At 33.4% G+C, this 19,145-nt stretch overlaps 3 protein-coding genes and 1 long non-coding RNA gene across 5 annotated transcripts; 3 read left to right on the top strand and 1 right to left on the bottom strand.

Annotated features, from left to right (window-relative positions):
• Window positions 1–371: 371 nt before the first annotated feature.
• On the bottom strand, window positions 372–1,909 carry LOC147389688 (uncharacterized). Of its 2 annotated transcripts, XR_015170990.1 has the most exons (4): window positions 1,846–1,908; window positions 1,190–1,369; window positions 1,034–1,103; window positions 372–767 (listed from the first exon to the last, which is right to left on the bottom strand). It is a non-coding gene; the product is annotated as an uncharacterized LOC147389688 (long non-coding RNA). The 2 variants fall into 2 exon arrangements; XR_015170989.1 differs by having other exon boundaries at window positions 1,190–1,909.
• Window positions 1,910–3,138: 1,229 nt separating this feature from the next.
• Window positions 3,139–4,566, top strand: LOC147389687 (F-box protein SKIP23-like). Its single transcript, XM_086419788.1, has one exon. The coding sequence runs from the start codon at window positions 3,394–3,396 to the stop codon at window positions 4,564–4,566; it is 1,173 nt and encodes a 390-aa protein (XP_086275914.1). The 5' UTR covers window positions 3,139–3,393.
• Window positions 4,567–6,469: 1,903 nt separating this feature from the next.
• Window positions 6,470–8,383, top strand: LOC147389686 (F-box protein At2g17036-like). Its single transcript, XM_086417532.1, has one exon. It carries the CDS (start codon window positions 6,653–6,655, stop codon window positions 7,832–7,834), a length of 1,182 nt encoding a protein of 393 aa, XP_086273658.1. The 5' UTR covers window positions 6,470–6,652; the 3' UTR covers window positions 7,835–8,383.
• An 8,257-nt stretch (window positions 8,384–16,640) lies between these two features.
• LOC147389685 (putative F-box protein At3g25750) lies at window positions 16,641–18,322 on the top strand. Its single transcript, XM_086419072.1, has one exon. The coding sequence runs from the start codon at window positions 16,889–16,891 to the stop codon at window positions 18,083–18,085; it is 1,197 nt and encodes a 398-aa protein (XP_086275198.1). The 5' UTR covers window positions 16,641–16,888; the 3' UTR covers window positions 18,086–18,322.
• The last annotated feature ends 823 nt before the right edge of the window (window positions 18,323–19,145 follow it).

Genomic DNA, 19,145 nt, shown 5'->3' with positions numbered 1-19,145 from the left:
GTGTGCCACATGGGATAGTCAGATTATCCCGATTCATCAAACAAAATATAAGTTAAAAGAGTCGTGATAACTGCACATGCATATCAATCGACTCCCCTTACATGACATGCACAAAAACCATAGATCTATACTCCTAGGGATACTCAACTGCACATCCCCATAAAAATGCAGTTGTGTATCCCACGGAGTACAGATCTAAGGTTTTACCAAAGGAGTCAATTGAGTATGCCACGTGGACGAGTCATATTATCACGATTTAAGTTGAAAAAATACCCTTTAGTGAAAAGTAAAGGGAAAAAAAAGACAGCCTAAGGCCATCGTTTATAGCTTCATTCATCAGTGGGTGGAAATTACCAAAACAGACCTGTGTATATGCACCTGAAAATTAAATAGTTTATAAAATAGTAAATAGATTAAAAAAATTTATCTATAAATTTAATTTACAATCCCAATCAAATCATAATATACAATAAATAATATTAATCCTAGTGTTATGGCCTCATGTTGAAAGGTCACTACTATCATCAAGAGTCGTATGACTATCATGGGAGCCTGCAAATAAGCCGCACTTTGAATCATATAGGGATGCAATGAACCCAGCTCCTCTCTCACAAATTCAATACTTGCATTGTGCTTTATTGACATCTAAACAGTCACGACGTCTCTAATGGACTTCTCCGGTCTCCCTAGCACCACCTGAGTGATTCAAGTAGAAACTCGACTGCTTTCCCTTTGTCCTAGTTAATAGCATGTCGGACCTCTAAAACCTTTGAACAGAAAAAATCAATCTTACAATTAAAACAATGATCAAAATTTTCAACATCCACAATATGTCCCTTGTAATAGAAAACAATACTGTAAAATATAAAACAAGAATCATTGAGCTCTCAAGTAAAACACCTTACGGCCATGAGTTTATAACATGCATGGGTAGTCTTTTAGAATATCATGGCCACATTGTGCAATCGTAGTCCAATTCTGAAAATTGCACCATTAAGCAAAAAAAAAAAAATAAGGATACTCTGATGCTAACCTTGATTAGGTGCTAAGATACAGGTTTGCAACTCTGGCAGCCTCAACGCAGTCTTCTTGGTAGTTTTTAACTGGAAGAAAAAGGAAGGATGAGGAAATATTTCTAGGAACCACTCAAAATACAAGAGAAGAAAAAAGTGAAGGTGTACGCTCTTACCTTCTTGTGGAAGACAGGTTTGGTCTATCCTCCATGACCCGACTGCTTGCAATCATAACGAAGCTTCCCTTGAACAGCGAGACTGTCCTTGCCCTTCTTCTATTGGGTAACCTTGTGCAGGGTGTGCTTCTTGTATTTGTTGTTCTTGCAGCATGTCTTCTTTGTCTTTGAAACATTAACCTATGTCACAAAGGTTGCACTTCTAATTAAAAAAGAACTATATATATACAAAGGCCTGCAATTTAGACAGAATTTATAAAATTAGAGGCCGAATAAGATTATTAATGGGTTGATCTGCAACTCATGACTCCAAAAATCTCAGGTAATTTGTTAAAATTGTACTCAATTTTATGTAATTTCTTACTCTTAAAACATTAATTTTGGGCATGCCTTGAAATCACAGGTTTCAAAATACTAGGCTAATATGTCAACTTGTAGCACTATCAGATTGATTAACCTTAGCTTAGCTGGGAACTCCAGATCAAGAAAATTTGATGATAATAAAATAACTTTTTTTTTGCATATGAAGGAGACGAGGATCCAACAATCAATAAAAGGGATTAACCACATCCTTGGACCAGACTTTGAATCAAGATAAAAAGTCAGGTAGGTAAAGATTCTAAATTACTTCTGTTGGTTCATGCATGAATACTCACCAACCTGAATGAGATCAATCCTTCAAAACTAAGGTAGCCAATTCAGCCCCCCCCCCCCCCCCCCCCCCCCCTCTCCCAACCCTGACAAAAATTGAGTCATTGGGTCTCCCCTTCAGACCAACCTACCATATGCAGATACAGGTGTTTGATCCATTTGGTAGGACAAATAAATAACATTTGACCAAAAGTCGAGATTGGGCTCAGAGTCTAGAGGCCAAATAAGGTTTATGTTTCTTTCCCCAGCTTGGTCTCCCTTCATGTGTGTGTGTGTAATAAAATACATCAAAGGAATGTAAAGTGGTTTAGAGTTGGTAGCATTGCAAATTCACAGTCCACAGGGAACATTATCCATCAGCTGTGTGATTTTGTCCAATGCCCGATTAGCAACATACATTCCTAACAACATGAGAACATCACGGCATTGAAATTTAGATTTCGTTAATGATATAAACAGTCTTTCAAATTCCCAAAATGATTTTCTTCTAAATCAAGAAAAATCTGCTTAAATCTCCATGAATCACATTAAATTAAACGAAATGAATGAAGAAAAAATAAAACCCTAGAAGTCAAGAATTACCAGTGCTGGTTCTCAAATTGGCGCCCAGTACAACAACCCCATCGTAGGTAACTCCAATGATGGTGGTTCCCATCGAATGAGGAGCGTTAAGATTGAGATCCATTGCAGGAGTTTGAACATTTTGGGGGAAAAAACCAAATAACTAATAGAAATTTGTTAACTCAAATAACTCTCAATTAGATAAATATTTTCCTTCAACAATTGAAAATCTACTAGTGTACACAACCAAATTAATATAAATTTCACCAAAACCTGAAAAGAAAATGATCTAAATACCTCAAATCACCAAATCTAGACCCTAAATACTTCAATAAGTAGTAACTGAGAATCTAAAAAGTTGCTCAAACAACGAAGAAAAAAGTCAGTGTCTACAAAACTGAGAGAGAACTGTTGATAGAAACCCTTCCCATTTTGCTTCTACTCTGCTGATCGTCCCTATGAAATGGAGTTATTAGGTTGAGATCAACGAAGTATGTTGAAGAGATCGAGAACTAAACCGAAGATCGATAGTTAAACCAGAGATTGAGAGATCCAAGAGGCGTTCGAGAGTGAACCAGAGAGGGGGTTTGGGAGTGAACCAGAGAAGCGGATTGAGAGAGAGACGAGAGGAGTTCGTGAGAAAATACGGTTTCTCATTAGCGTAATAATCGGCGGTTTGAGATATTCGAATATTTTCGAGATGTTAGGCCCGCCGAATTATTCGGTCGAAAAATACCATTTTTCACGTTGTTGTTAAACGAATTAGAGTTAGAAGTAGATTCTTTTTCGACGTCAAAAGATTCAATTAGAATTAGAACGGGACACGATCTTGACTCTTATAACTAAATATTCATCATCAGTGTTTTCTCCTTCGTCTGCTTTTCCTTTCTTCTCGCCATCCATTAGATTAGTTTCGTCCTTATTTTTAGTTTCTAATTTCTATCGATTGATATTTTCTCACAAAATTTCGATTTCGATTTAGATTTACAGATATGGCGTCCAATTGGATGGACCTCCCAGAAGATCTTTTAACTATGATCTCGGATAAGCTGTTGTTGCTCATTAAAGATTACATTGTATTTGGGGCTACTTGTGTTAAATGGCGTGCAATTTTTATTGAAAATCGCCATCGTTTGCCAAGCCAACTTCCACTACTTATGCTTCCAGCCTACCCCAAGCATGAACAGGATGAGAGTCAGACACGGAGTTTGTACAGTTTATTGGAAAAAAAGGTCTACGACTTTCAATTACCAGTGCCGCACAATCTCATGTGCCGTGGTTCCAGCTTTGGATGGCTAGTTATAGTGGAGGATAAGAGTTTGGCAGTTCGTCTTATAAATCCATTCTTGTCCATCAATAATGAGATCCATCTCCCCTCTCTTAAGTCTTTAGAAGTAAGAGCTCCCTATTACGATGTTTCAGTTGCGGCCGACGTGAAAAAAGCCATTCTCTCAGCCAATCCAACATCAACCTCTGATTACATAGTTATGGTGATCTATGGTGAATTTTCAAGATTGGGCTTCCTCAAGCCTGGTGACAAAACTTGGACTTCCATAAAAGAGAACTGGTGTTGGTTTGATGATGTTATATACCAACAAGGCCGGTTTTATGGTGTCCAGACCATGCAACATGTTGTGGTTTGTGACATTAGTTCTCCTCAACCCAGGTTGACAAAAGTTCCACCTCCACCGTCCGTAATGGAGACCTCATATGGGTTGGACAAGAAGTATCTTGTGGAATCGTCGGGGGAGCTGTTCTTTGTTAGAAGGAAAGTGGACTTCATTGACTTTGACGAAGATGGCTTTTTAAAGACTTTTTGGACTTACAGAACTATTGGATTCCAAGTCTTTAAAATTGATCCAATTTGTGGGAAGTGGGTTCAGGTGAAGAGCTTGTGTGGACACATGTTTTTCTTGGGTGACAATTCTTCCTTGTCTCTTTTGGCTTCGGACTTCCCTGGGTGTAAGCCAAATTGCATCTACTTCACAGATGATAGGACAGACGTGTATTTTGAGAATCCACCATATGGGCCTAGTGACATTGGGGTATTCAACATACAAGATGAGTGTTTTGAACCACATTATCATCATCTGATGGAGTACCAAATGGGGTTTCCAATGATTATACCGCCACCCCTTTGGGTTCGGCCTACATTTTCGTATTAAATGTTTTTATAGACGTAATACTTCCATTCTTTTTAGATTATTGGTTTGAATTTGGACTTAGATCTGTTCAAGTTACTCTTGTAATTAGTGTTTTCATTGACTGCTTGTGATCAATGAGGAACTTCTTCCCCACTTCCATTTGTGATCTTCTATATGGAGGAGTGAAATGATTAAGTACAAAGTAGAACTTAGAAAATGATTGATGAAGACATTTATGCAAGTTATATTGTATTGGACTACCTTGAGAAAAAATTGATGAAGACATTTATGTAAGTTATATTGTATTGGACTACTTTGAGAAAAAATAGTTCTGTTGTATTTTATGTTCCAAATCTAATGACATTGAAAGCTAACATAGCACACTTTTCAGGGTTTTAGTATTGCTGTTTGATTCTAGATCTTATGATTGGAGGATTAGCCTACTCTTAAACATGTCAGAAAAATAATAATAATAAAAGTAGTGGTCGTAATTATTGACTTCTTTTTTTATAAAAAAAATTAATAATAAAAAAAAATTCGGCCCTTAAAAGGCCGAAATAGATTCCTTTTAAGTAATTTCCACAAAGTTGTTATTTTTTTTGTAAATTATTTTTTTTTTTTAAGGTTTTTTTATTTTAAATTTCCCCTTAAAAATATCATAATATCAAGACATTATAAAGAAGTGGGCTCTACCTAAAACCAGCCCTATACGCCAAAGTCAATCCTAATAGGCTCTTGCTTGACTTGATTTATATTTGAGCCAAATAAATTGACAAAGATTCTATTTTTTAAAAGAAAATTGTATTTTAAAATAGAAAAATTGTCTTTAAAGATTATCCAATTGAATTTGTAATTAATGTCTTATAAACATATAATAGTTATGAATGGGACTTCAATTATAATTATACAAGATATTTTATATTATTTGAAAAATATTTATTTAATTAAATATCTCATGAATATTTCTAAAATATATGATAGTGGGTGGGGGTACCTGAGCACTATTAGGCCCTAGCCCAATCTAGATTTAATCGGTATTTACCATTAAGTCCTTAATTACTTCATTTCAATTAAGTACTTTTCACTTAAAATTTGGTATAAATCAAGGGTTTTAGGCTATAAATATAGCTTTGGAATTGGGGTTGTCAACGGATGCTTATCAGCTCGGTTATAGTAATATCCGAATTTGATTTTTTTATCTGATATCTAAATTCGAATTTGAATCTAATGGATATTTTAAAATTCTATCCGAATTCGAATCTAATTATCTTATTGGATATCAGATAATATCTTATTAAAATTCGAATAATTTGTATATTTAAAAAAAAATATAATTTTTCTTTATTCAATATATATATATATATACATTATTTATATAAAAAATAAATCAAATAAAATAATATATATTATATATTATTTCGAATCGGATATTATCTGATTCGAAATGTTAATATCCAAATCCATATTCGATAAGGATTTGAATATATAAATCTAACCAAATTTGAATTCTATTTGGATTCAAATTCTCGACTATCCATTGACACCCCTAAGGCATTTGAGGGTATTTTAAAATAATAATAAAAATTAAGGGCATTTTCGATATTAAAAAAAAAAACCATTTCCATGGTGTATTTTATTGCCCTTTTAACATAGGTCGGTTTTTAAGGAATAGCGCCGTAGAGGTTAGCGAAATTGGGTCTCAATCATTGTTAAGTGGGACACCAAAAGAAATACAAAGTCGCACTCCTAAGATCTTCTCTTCTTTGATTTAAATTAGAATTAGAAGTTGCTTCTTTGTTAGGTGGGACACCAAAAGAAATTGAAAGTCGCACGTAGGGATTCCTAAGATTACTCCTCTTATATTTGAAATCAGAGAAGTAGTCTTTGATTTAAATTAGAATTACAAGTTGCTTCTTTTTCGATGCCAAAAGTTTCTATTAGGTTTTTTATATATAAATATTCACTAACGAGTGTTTCTCCTTCGTCTCTCTCTTCTTCAGCCATCATCCATCAACCATATATCTTCGTCCCTATTTATATTTTCAGTTTTGGATTGTTGTTTTCTCACAAACAAAATTAAGATTAAGATTAAGATATAGAGAGAGATATGGCGATGAATTGGCTGGACCTTCCAGACGATCTTTTAACAATGATCACAAATAAGTTGATCCTCGTGGATGATTACGTTCGATTTGGGGCTACTTGCGTTAAATGGCATTCGATTTTTATTGAAAATCGTCACTCTTTGCTTCGTTTGCCACTTCAACTTCCAGTACTTATGATTGCTGATCCTAACCCCAAGCATGATAGTCAGACACGTAGTTTCTACAGTTTAACAGAGAAAAGGGTCTACGACTTCAAGTTACCAGTGCCCCACAATCTCATGTGCCGTGGTTCTTGCTTTGGATGGCTATTTATAGTGGAGGATGAGAGTTTGCCAGTTCGCCTTTTAAATCCCTTCAAGTCCATTAATAATGAGATCCTTCTCCCCTCTCTTAATTCTTTAGAACTAATTTACGATGATGATGGCCATATAAGTCCCATTGGCGTGCAAAAAGTTGTTTTATCGGCCAACCCATTATTAACCTCTGATTACATAGTTATGATAATCTATGGTGCATTTTCAAGATTGGGATTCCTCAAGCCTGGTGACAAGACTTGGACTTCTATAGAATTGATATGGAATGAGTTCAGGGATGTCATATATCATAATGGCCAGTTTTACGCTGTTCAGGAAGAAGGACATGTTGTGACTTGTGACCTTAGTTCTCCTCAACCCATACTGATACAAATTGCTCCATCCTTAATAAATTATTGTAAGAAAAAGACATATCTTGTGGAATCATTGGGGGAACTTTTTCTGGTTAGAAGGGAATTATATTTCGCTGATGACGGAACGTCTGATGGGGAATGGGATTCCGATGATGATGTTACGTCTGGTGAATATCTTTGGTTTTACAAAACTATGGGATTCCAAGTCTTTAAATTTGATCCAATTGGGTTGAATTGGGACGAGGTGAAGAGCTTGCTTGGACGTATGTTTTTCTTGGGTGACAATTCTTCCATGTCTCTTTTGGCTTCGGACTTCCATGGATGTAAGCCGAATTGCATCTACTTTACAGATGATGAGATGAGTTTGTACTCTGACCATCGACCAAGTGGATCTAGTGACATTGGAGTATTCAACTTAGAAGATGGGCGTTTTAAATCAAATTATCCAATAGAGTCTCTGATAATCATTCCGCAACCCATTTGGATTCAGCCAACACTACAGGGATGCCGCAAGTAACTCATTTTATATTTATATTTATCATGAAGTTTGATTACTGTTAATCGAGCGCCAATAGTGCTTTTGACTGGCTCTGATTTACTCTTAATTAATGTCAAACATGTTTTATAGCTGTAATTTTTTATTTATTTTTAATTATTTCCTGTGATTAGTACTTTTATGGACTGCTTCAAATGAGGAACTTCTTCCTCACTTCGTTTTGTGATCTTCTTAATGGAGAGGAGTGAAATAAATTTTAAGTACAAAACAAAACTCTTGAGAAAGATATATGAAGACGGTTTGGATTGATTATCGGAGAATGGGCTCGGGACTTCGAGTTTCGAAGAGGTCTTGAAGGCTTGGATTTGGTAGAAGTTGGCAGATTAATTGATAAAGTTTTGTGTATTGATCTACGTATGGGAAGGGAAGACAAGAGACTGTGGATGGCAAGCAAGAATGGTAGATTTTCGCTGCATTCTTTTTACTATTTCTTATGTAATAATGGAGATAATTCATTTCTTTATGTCTCAATTTGGGGTACTAAGGTGCCAAGTAAAATTGATTTCTTCACATGAATAGCATCTTTAGGAAGGATCCAAATGGTAGATTTTTTATGCAACGTGGGTGATGTGGAGCAAGTTATTGTGTCCTATATATAGATAATGCAAAATCTTCAGATTACCTTCTCCTTCATTACAAATTCACTTATAGAATTTGGACGCATTTTTTTAAGTTGTATGGAATCTTAACTTGCTTACCTAAACTAATAAGGGATCTTTTCACGTGTTGGTCATTGATTGGGTATTTGTTTAGTGGCACGAAGAAACTGTTACGGAACATTACACCATTCACAATATGTTGGGGGTGGCTGGAGAGAAATATCCATATCTTTGAAGGAAAATAAAAAAGATGGCACAAATACGATTATATTCATTTTGGGCCTTATATTTTGTTGGTCTAAAGTCTATAAGGAATTTAAGGGGTTTTTCTTCGAGGATTCTATATATAATTGAGATGGAATTCATTGTATTTCTCGTGAGTAGCGTCTTTTGTAAGGTCCTGCTAGGTTGATCATCTCGACTGGCCTAGTTCTGCTTTTATGAATAAAATGCTACTTATCAAAATAAATTTATATATATATATATATATATATACATAAAGACATTTATATATTTATACTATATTGCATTGGACTACTTTGAAAAAATAGTTATCTGGTATTTTTATGTTCCAAATATGGTGACATTGAAATCTAACAAAGCTCAATTTTCAGGTTTTGCTATTGTTGTCTTTGTTGTCTAGACTCAATTTTCAACTTTTAGAAAAAAAAATTGTTAGCCCCATACACTTAGATCACTACTAGAGATACTACATGAAATTATTTTGAAGCCTTTTCTTCCTAGTTGTTAGCAAGAGGCCTTCCAGGAAAATATTAATAATAAAACAAAATCTATCAACAGAGTGCAATACTATAAAACTAAACAGAATCTAATTTATTCATATTTTATTAGCACCAAATCTACCTTTCTTAATGATTCATGTTAAAATCATCAAGATTGATGATTTATAAACAATGATCTCAACAATTTCAAGCTTCAATCTCAGTTATTCATGTTAAATCGTCAAGATTGGTAGTTTATGATCATTGATTGCAACAATTATTGGTCAAACAGACAATTGTAAACAATGTAAAACTTTGAGGATTTGAATTATTGAAACTTGAAAGAGGGTTCAAGGACGGTTAGGAAAAAAGGTTAGGACTATCAAGATATTGACCTAAAGTATGGTATTATTTAGGAAGAAGTCCCTTCCCTTGATTTCATCAAGCAATTTTTCCTATACATTAAGTAAGGGTGCAAGGTGTACCCAATTACCTGATGCACCGAAAATTGATTAATCGATTTTGGATCCACCAATATCGATCCGATCATTTTTGGATTTGGTTCTAAATCGCTATTTCAAAGATCCAATAAGAATCGGATCTCCTGTAGATACCCACGAGTATTCGATGGGTATCCAAATAATAAATTTATAATATTATAATAAAATTAGTAGTCTAATTAAAGACTTACAAAGAGATGTCCATAAGTAGAATTAAAACATAAAGAAAATGTGAAGTTTTTAATTTCTACCTTTTTTTTCTACATATTCCCACTCATTTTTAATATTTTAATATAATTTCAACAATAAATAAATGATTCATACTATAATTTTCTATGATTTTATTTTTAAAATTTTGATTTGCTTGAACAATTTATCACTGATCTTAATTTTTAATTGAGGAATTACAAGATAAATTGTTACATTTATAAATAATTATCTATTTTATAGGATATATGTATTTTTTTCTCATTTAATAAAACATAATCCATCTTAGTCGGTAATATGTACACAATGAGTATAAGGTATTTGTATAGTCGATTCTAATTCCAAGGTTCTCATACCTATTTCGTGAGTTGAAAATGACTTATTACGATTCCAGCTCACTATTCATTTTAATTACTAAAACGTGAACAATCACATTATCGTTAGAAAGAATTCAGAACGAAGGGACAATTTCGAAGGTTTAAAATGAAATTATCTCTTTAAACCCAGCGAAATAATCACATTAAAAACCTCCAAATTCGTTATTGTTCATGTTTTGATAATTAAAAGGATCAGTGAGCCCAAATTGTAAATTCGTCAAAAATTTATCACTTTTTCGTAAATATTTCTTTTATTTATGGTCGTTCTGGGTATACGAGGAACAGACCCAGGACCAATCGATTGACACCCCAAATATGAAGGTATCGCCCAATATTTGCAGTTATTTACAACAACAACAACAAACCGTCGTATTTCAGTGTAAAATTATCTTATTGGCCGAGAGGTTAGCGAACCTTCGCATTAAAGCTAATAGAATTAGAAGTTAGACCCTTTTCATCAGTCCTAAACAGATTAGAATTAGGATTAGCAGTGGCGTCTTCTTATGATTCCAAAAGTTTGAATTAGAATTAGAACGGGACACCTTATTCCTTATAAATATTCAGCCATCAGTACTTCGTCTTCTCTCTTTTCTTCTTGCCATCCATCCATCAAGACTATCTTCGTCTCTATTTTCTATATATTCTTGTTTTCTCAATAAATTGCAATTAAGATCTTTTTGTGATATGGCGCCCAATTGGTTGGACCTTCCACACGATCTTCTAATTATGATCATGGATATGTTACTCTTGGAAGATTATGTTAAATTTGGTGGTACTTGTGTTAAATTGCATTTAATTTTTACTGAAAATCGCCACCCTTTTCTTCGTTTGCCTGTACTCATGATTCCTAACTCCAAGAATGATCAAGATCAAGATCAAGAAGAGAGTCAGACACGCAGTTTCTACAGTTTGTTGGAGAAAAGGGTCTACGATTTTAAATTGCGAGTTCCCCACAATCTCCACAATCTCAACTGCCGAGGTTCCAGTTTTGGGTGGTTATTTATAGTGGACAATCAGAGTTTGGCAATTCGCCTTATAAATCCTTTCTTGTCCATAGATAATGAGGTCCATCTCCCCTCTCTTAATTCTTTGGAATCCGAATCCATAGACTTCGATGAGTATCTTTCACGTCCCACTTACGTATCAAGGCAGTTCTCTCTGCCAATCCTCTATTAACCTCTGAGTACACAGTTATGATAATCTATGGTAGATTTTTAAGATTGGGCTTCCTCAAGCCAGGTGATAAAACTTGGACATCCATAAATCAATGGAAATGGAATTGTTTTAAAGATGTTATATACCATCAAGGCCAGTTTTATGCTGTACATGTCAAGGGACATGTTGTGGCTTGCGACATGAGTTCTCCTAATCAACCCTTGCTGATACAAGTTACACCATCCTTGCCAGAGGAGTATTGGAATAAGATACTAAAGAAGTATCTTGTAGAATCATTAGGGGAACTGTTGGTGGTTATAAGGGAAGTGAAATTCTTTCTCCATGGGTTTGGAGTGGTTGATGAAAATGGCCTTATTAGGACTTTTTGGACCTACAAAACTGTTGGATTCAAAGTCTTTAAATTTGATCCAATTGGGATGAATTGGGTCGAGGTGAAGAGCTTGTGTGGTCGCATGTTTTTTTTTGGGTAACAATTCTTCCATGTCTCTTTTGGCTTCGGACTTCCCTGGATGTAAGCCGAATCACATCTACTTCACCGATGATAAGATAGATGTTTTTTATGAGCATCGCCGACCAGGTGGGTCTAATGACATTGGAGTATTCAACTTAGAAGATGGGAGTTTTGAACCACATTATCCGATGGAATCTCAGACATTGTCTCCAATGATCGTGCCACCACCCCTTTGGGTTCAACCTACACTAGGGGGATGCTTCAAGTAACTCATTTTCAAGCCGCATAAATTTGGAATAGGCCATATTTTCTTTTTTTTTTTTAAATCATAGATTTGAATTTCTTCTTAATATGAGTTCTAGTTATTCATGTAATGGGGGTAATTCATAAATTTGAGCTTTCTTATTGGATTGGATTATATTTATCCTAAGATCCTTTTAGTAAATCATATATGTACCCTCTTAATCATATGTCAACTTAGCGTCACAAAATTTTCGACTTGATATGTTAATTCTCTCAATATGCTAACACCTCTTTGTGAAGTTGTATGATCATGTTGTCCTTGTTGGGAAATTATCTTTGGAGTATTTTCAGTGACTACTTCTAATGAGGAACTTCATTTCATTTTGGGGTCAATAAATGGATGCGAACAAAATGAATTTCAAGTACAAATAGAACTCTAAAAAAAGATTGATGAAGGCACATTAAAAATGTTACATTGCATTGGACCACTTTGAGAAGACAATTTTCAGTTCGATTTCATTGGTCCACTTTGAGAAAATATTTAAGTGTCCATTATTTTTTTCAAATCTAGTAACATTGAGAACTAACAAAGCACATCTTTTAGGTTTGGCCTTGTAGACACCCCAATTTGAATAGGCCCTACTCGAAAAAGGTTTAGAAAGAAGTATTTTTATAATATAAAAAAATATCAACAGGCTTAAGAGTTCAAATCTTCAAAATTCAAATTTTCTTTTATTCAAATTAAAGGTCCCGAGACTTCTAATAGTCCAATGATACCATAATTAAGTCAATTCATCACCTGAATCTCCGTTCACCACCATTCTATTCTCAAACCTAAGATCCATTGCAAACCCACCAACCTCCTAAAAGTCCACTAAATCCCAATTCAATCAGTTTCCAACATCACCCTAACCTAATCAATTTCAACCGAACCTTAACCTAAATAAATTCCAACCTAACCTCGAGAAAGAATCCTAGAATACGATTGGTGGAAAAGAAAAAAAAAAAAAAATTATTATGTGTACTAAGATTTGAGAATTATTATACTTGTTGTCTTTTGAATTTTTTATTTATTTATATATACATCCATGAATGTGTTCTTGACTTGAAACATATTTAATAAATGAAAAACTACGAGAAGATTTCTCACCTAAAATGTCTGCATTTTTTTTCAGGAGCATAGAAGTTTCCAACCGATATAAAATAACTACATTGCCTCAATTGAGTTATTATTGGTTAGATCTCTAATTAGAACTTAAATTAAATTTTTTAGATTTAATTTAAGAACTACACTATTTGTTTTGTATTTTTTTTTTTTTTTAAATATTATTGTTTGTAGGTAATATCCCTTATTTAATGTTGTGTTTGAAAACATGATAGACATTGTTGAACCGGAATATTTGATAATGTTATTTAGAATTTTTATTATTATTACTATCATTTTACCTAACTTTGGACTTGATTGGGACTTATTTAAATTTTATTTGATGGTTGGCATGTTTTACAAAATTTTAGACCAGATTCATAACGAAAATTTTAATTAGTTCTTTAGATATCAAAATTTATGAAATTTTGTGGAGATTGACTTTACTGACTTCTTGTATGACCTTCAATAAAAAAAATTCAAACTCTAAAAAGATCGTTAAGCATTTTTTTTATTTAATATCCTTGGGATCTGTTTCTTTATTGCACGGATAGTTTTGATGAAATTATGACTTTAGGGTTATATATTCTAAATTATTATCATACAAAGTATTGTATTTTTTAAATTCTAGGAGTAATACAAGGATTAAACTTCCTAAACAAAAAAATCTCATATAAAAATTACTTTTTATTTTATTAGATATGGTTTTTACAACAAAATGTGTTGAAACAGATTTTATAAAAACATAAATTTGATCAACAACTTTATGACCACTTTTTCAAGATCTTTAAGTTTGTATTTATTCTTCTTATAAATTAAGGAGTTTTAATATTTTAAATCAAGTTTTCAAATCAAGAAACCATTTGCAAAAATCCCAAATATTGATTTTTATAGAAATTATTTTATGTAGTATTGTCTGATATGAATCCTATAAAATTTCTTAGTACTTATTCATTTATCTTTATCTCACCCATTTGGATCCGGGATTTAGACTCAAGTTAAAGATCTTGTATCGAGTGAAATCTCGAGAAACTAGGGCATGACATGAAGACTATTAACATTCTCACTTCTATTTAATTTGCCCATTTGATGTTCAATGTGAAGAATGATGTGTGTTCTTTTAAAAAGATAATTTGATCGAATTTCTTCATAAAATATCTCATTTTCCACCAAACATGTCAATCTACATGATAAACTAGCAACCATGACTTAAATCTTTGTTTTTTTTTTTTTTAAATTTCCTAGATGAGCCTTCAAAAGAATAAATTAGATTGAATCTCTTAAACAAGATGACATCACCCTTAATAGGGTTTTTGTTGGAATTACTAGTTAATCCTAAACAGATGCAAACTGTAGATGAAGAAACCTAATTTAATCTAATCTCAATCTTCATCTTCGTGAGGAGATGTTTGGGTGCATGACATAATACCTTACTGCTTATACTCGGATATGCGTCCACAGAGTAATCATTTTGGGACTTGGAGGTCAGTTTGCGACAAATGAAGATGACTCACATAACCAATAATGATTGGTAATGGTCATTTCGGAACATTAATCGGGCATATATAAGATTTGAGGAATTTAAAAGAAAGCCAAGACCATGACGTTATGATGCATTGAAATTATTTTGATGCATTTTCTTCCTAACTGTTAGCAATTTTTCGGTTTGGTAATCTCGTGGAATTATAGCTAAAAGGCCTTCCAAGAAAATACTAATAAAAAAAAAATTATTAAAAGAGTACAATACTCTAAAACTAAATAGAATCTAATTTATTCGTAATTTATTAGCACCAAATCTAGCATTCTTAATGATTCATGTTAAAATCATCAAGATTGATGATGATCAATGATCTCAACAATTTCAAGCTTTAGTCCCAGTCATTCATGTTAAATCGTTGAGATTGGTAATTTATAATCATTGATCGCAACACTTATTACGTGCTTGATCACGATGATTTTAAAAATGGTCGAACGCACAATTTAAGGATCTGAATTATCAAAGTCAACTATTGAAACTTGAAAGGGATCAGGAACGGTTAAGAAAGAAAAAAGTTTTACTAATCAAACTACCAAGATATCAACCTAAAGTAAGGGATTATTTAGGAAGAAACCCCTTCCCTAGATTTCATGGAATTAAGGGTATCGACAAGTGCCCGATTACCCCATTATTTTTTAGTAAAATTAAAAAAATAAAGAAAATAAGAAATCTTTAAGTTTTACCTTTTTCCCTTGTGTAATGATTTTCTGACACACGCGGTCTACACCCTCATCACAAAACCATAGATCATTTGCATCAAGATACACATAATGATAAATCTTTTCTTGTGTGTCCCAAGATAACTGATCTACAATTCTGTGAAGGGGGCATGTGTCAGAAAAGGGGGGGCGGGGGGGGGGACCATATATGTACTCCTATTCATTTTTCATATTTTTATACAATTTCAACGACAAATAAATAGTCATTACTATAATCTTCTATGATTTTATTTTTTTAAATTTTGATTTGCTTGAAGAATTTATTGTTGATCTTAACTTTTAATGATTTTATTTTTTTAAATTTTGATTTGCTTGAAGAATTTATTGTTGATCTTAACTTTTAATTGAGGAATTGCAAGATAAAGAGTTACATTTAAAATAAATAAATAAAGAAAGAAATTGGTTAAGGGCATCATATATGTACTCCTATTCATTTTTCATATTTTTATACAATTTCCACAACAAATAGATAGTCATTACTATAATTTTCTATGATTTTATTTTTTAAAATTTTGATTTGCTTGAAGAATTTATTGCTGATCTTAACTTTTAATTGAGGAATTGCAAGATAAAGAGTTACATGTACATAATAATAAAAAATAAAGAAATTGGGTATTGTTAAGGGCACACGTTAAAATGCAATAAATACATTTTGAAAATTGGATTTTCTATCGGAAATGCCCTTAAATTTCTTTTTTTTTTTTTTTTTTTTACCAAAATACTCTTAGATGTTTATTTCCCAGGTGTATTTATTGCATTTTAACATGTGCCCTACGTACACAAATTAACAAGACCCATAATTCATTTCTATTTTGTTGGATAATTTCGTAGTTTTTCCCATTCAAAGACATAATCCATCCATCTTAGTGGCTACCTAATAGGTATCGCAGTATCAGGTATTTGTCGGATCAGTTTTGGTTGCAAGGATCTCATACCCAAAATCGAAATCAATAGGATCATGAACAGAGATTTTATTTAGCATCCGGCTCTTCATTGACACCACTAAATTATGAAGGTATTGCCCAATATTTGTAGATATTTAAAAAAAAAAAAATCCTTATTTTAGTATCTATTAAGTAATTTTATCTTAAATTTGGCCGAGAGGTTAGCGAACCTGTACGTTAAACCAAATAGAAGATAAAAGCCTTTCTCATCAATCCTAAATAGATTAGAATTAAGATTATAAGTAGCTTCACCTTACGATGCCAAAAGTTTGAATTAGAATTAGACTCAACTTACCTTATTCTGATTCATATAAATATTCAGCCAATCACACTTTTCTCCTTCGTCTTACTCTCCTTTCTTCTCACAAAATTGCAATTAAGATCTTTTTGTGATATATGGCGCCCAATTGGTTGGATCTTCCAGACGATCTTCTAATTATGATCATGGATAGGTTACTCTTGGAAGATTACGTTAAATTTGGTGCTACTTGTGTTAAATTGCATTTAATTTTTACTGAAAATCGCCACTCTTTGCTTCGTTTGCCAATTAAACTTCCAGTACTCATGATTCCTAACTCCAAGCATGATCATGACAAGGGTCAGACACGCAGTTTCTACAGTTTATCAGAGAAAAGGGTTTACGATTTAAAATTACGAGTTCCCCACAATCTCAACTGCCGAGGTTCCAGTTTCGGATGGTTATTTACAGTGGACGATAAGAGTTTGGCAATTCGCCTTATAAACCCTTTCTTGTCCATTAATAATGAGATCCATCTCCCCTCTCTTAATTTTTTAGAATCCAAATCCATAGGCTTTGATGATTATCTTTCACATCCCAATTACGTACACAAGGCAGTTCTCTCAGCCAATCCTCTATTAACATCTGATTACATAGTTATGATAATCTATGGTAGATTTTCAAGATTGTGCTACCTCAAGCCAGGTGATAAAACTTGGACTTCCATGAATCATTGGAAATGGAATAGTTTTGAGGATGTTATATACAATCACGGCTGGTTTATTGCTGTCCATGTCAAGGGACATGTTGTGGCTTGCTACATGAAGTCTCCTCGTCAAGTACCCTTGCTGGTACAAATTACACCATCCTTACCAGAGGAGTATTGGAAGAAGATACTAAAGAAGTATCTTGTAGTATCATTAGGGAAACTGTTGCTGGTTATAAGGGAAGTGAAATTCTTTGTCCATGGGTTTGGAGTGGTCGAGGAAAAGGGCCCTATTAGGATTTTTTGGACTTACAAAACTGTTGGATTCAAAGTCTTTAAACTTGAGATGAATTGGGTCGAGGTGAAATGCTTGTGTGGTTGCATGTTGTTTTTGGGTGACAATTCTACCATGTCTCTTTTGGCTTCGGACTTCCCTGGATGTAAGCCGAATCACATCTACTTCACCGATGATAAGATAGATGTTTTTTATGAGCATCATCGATCATGTGGGCCTACTGACATTGGAGTATTCAACTTACAAGACGGGAGTTTTGAACCACATTATCCGATGGAGTCTCAGACATGGTCTCCAATGATCGTGCCACCACCCCTTTGGGTTCAACCTACACTACGGGGATGCTTCAAGTAACTCATTTTCAAGCCGCGTAAAAACATTTTCTTTCTTTTTTAAATCATAGATTTGAATTTCGTCTTAATATGAGTTCTAGTTATTCATGTAATGGGGTAATTCATAAATTTGAACTCTCTTATTGGATTGGATTATATTTATCCTAAGATTCTTTTAGTAAATCATATATGTACCCTCTTAATCATATATCAACTTAGCATCACAAAATTTTCTACTTGATATGTTAATTCTCTCAATATGCTAACACCTCTTTGTGAAGTTGTATGATCATGTTGTCTTTGTTGGGAAATTATCTTCGGAGTACTTTGATTGACTACTTCTAACAAGGAACTTCTTCATTTCATTTTGGGGTCAGTAAATGGATGCGAACAAAATGAAGTTCAAGTACAAAAAGAACTCTAAAAAAAGATTGATGAAGGCACATTAAAAATGTTATATTTCATTGGACCACTTTGAGAAGACAATTTTCAGTTCGATTTCATTGGACCACTTTGAGAAAATATTTAGGTGTCCATTATTTTTCAAATCTAGTGACATTGAGAATTAACAAAGCACAGCTTTCAGGTTTAGCATTGTAGACACCCCAATTTGAACAAGCCCACTTGAAAAGAAAGACGTATTTTTGTAATATAAAAAAATGTCAACGGATTTAAATGCTCAAATCTTCAAAATTCAAATTTTCTTTTATTCAAATTAAAGGCCCTAAGGCTTCTAATGGTCTAATGATACCATAATAAGGTTAATTCGTCACCTAAATCTCCATTCACCACCATGATCTTAACGCGTTTGTTGTTATTTTGGTGCAAGTGATTCAAATAATTTGAGGATTTTAATTTAGGTGGGTTATTGTGTATAGTGCAGTATCCTACTAGTTTTTCTCTTGGATATGTTTGGGGTTCGAATCCCCACTCCCCACAACTAGCCCTAGTGGAGAAGAGGAGGGACACGGAAGAAAAAACTATCAACCATAGGGAAAAAAAAAATTGGTATGATGCAATAGACGATACTAACCATTTTCTTGGTCTCCTCTTGAGCATTCCTTCCCTTCTATTCTTCCCAA

This window comes from Akebia trifoliata, chromosome 12 (genome assembly GCF_017979445.1).
Source record: "Akebia trifoliata isolate Shusen 1 chromosome 12, ASM1797944v1, whole genome shotgun sequence".
Lineage (NCBI taxonomy): Eukaryota > Viridiplantae > Streptophyta > Magnoliopsida > Ranunculales > Lardizabalaceae > Akebia > Akebia trifoliata.
Note: the sequence above shows the minus strand (reverse complement) of the source record. Positions and strands in the feature narration are given on the sequence as shown.

Bases quoted from the DNA above. Each gene is read 5' to 3' on its own strand.
- LOC147389687 (XM_086419788.1), top strand. From the start codon at position 3,394: ATGGCGTCCAATTGGATGGACCTCCCAGAAGATCTTTTAACTATGATC.
- LOC147389686 (XM_086417532.1), top strand. From the start codon at position 6,653: ATGGCGATGAATTGGCTGGACCTTCCAGACGATCTTTTAACAATGATC.
- LOC147389685 (XM_086419072.1), top strand. From the start codon at position 16,889: ATGGCGCCCAATTGGTTGGATCTTCCAGACGATCTTCTAATTATGATC.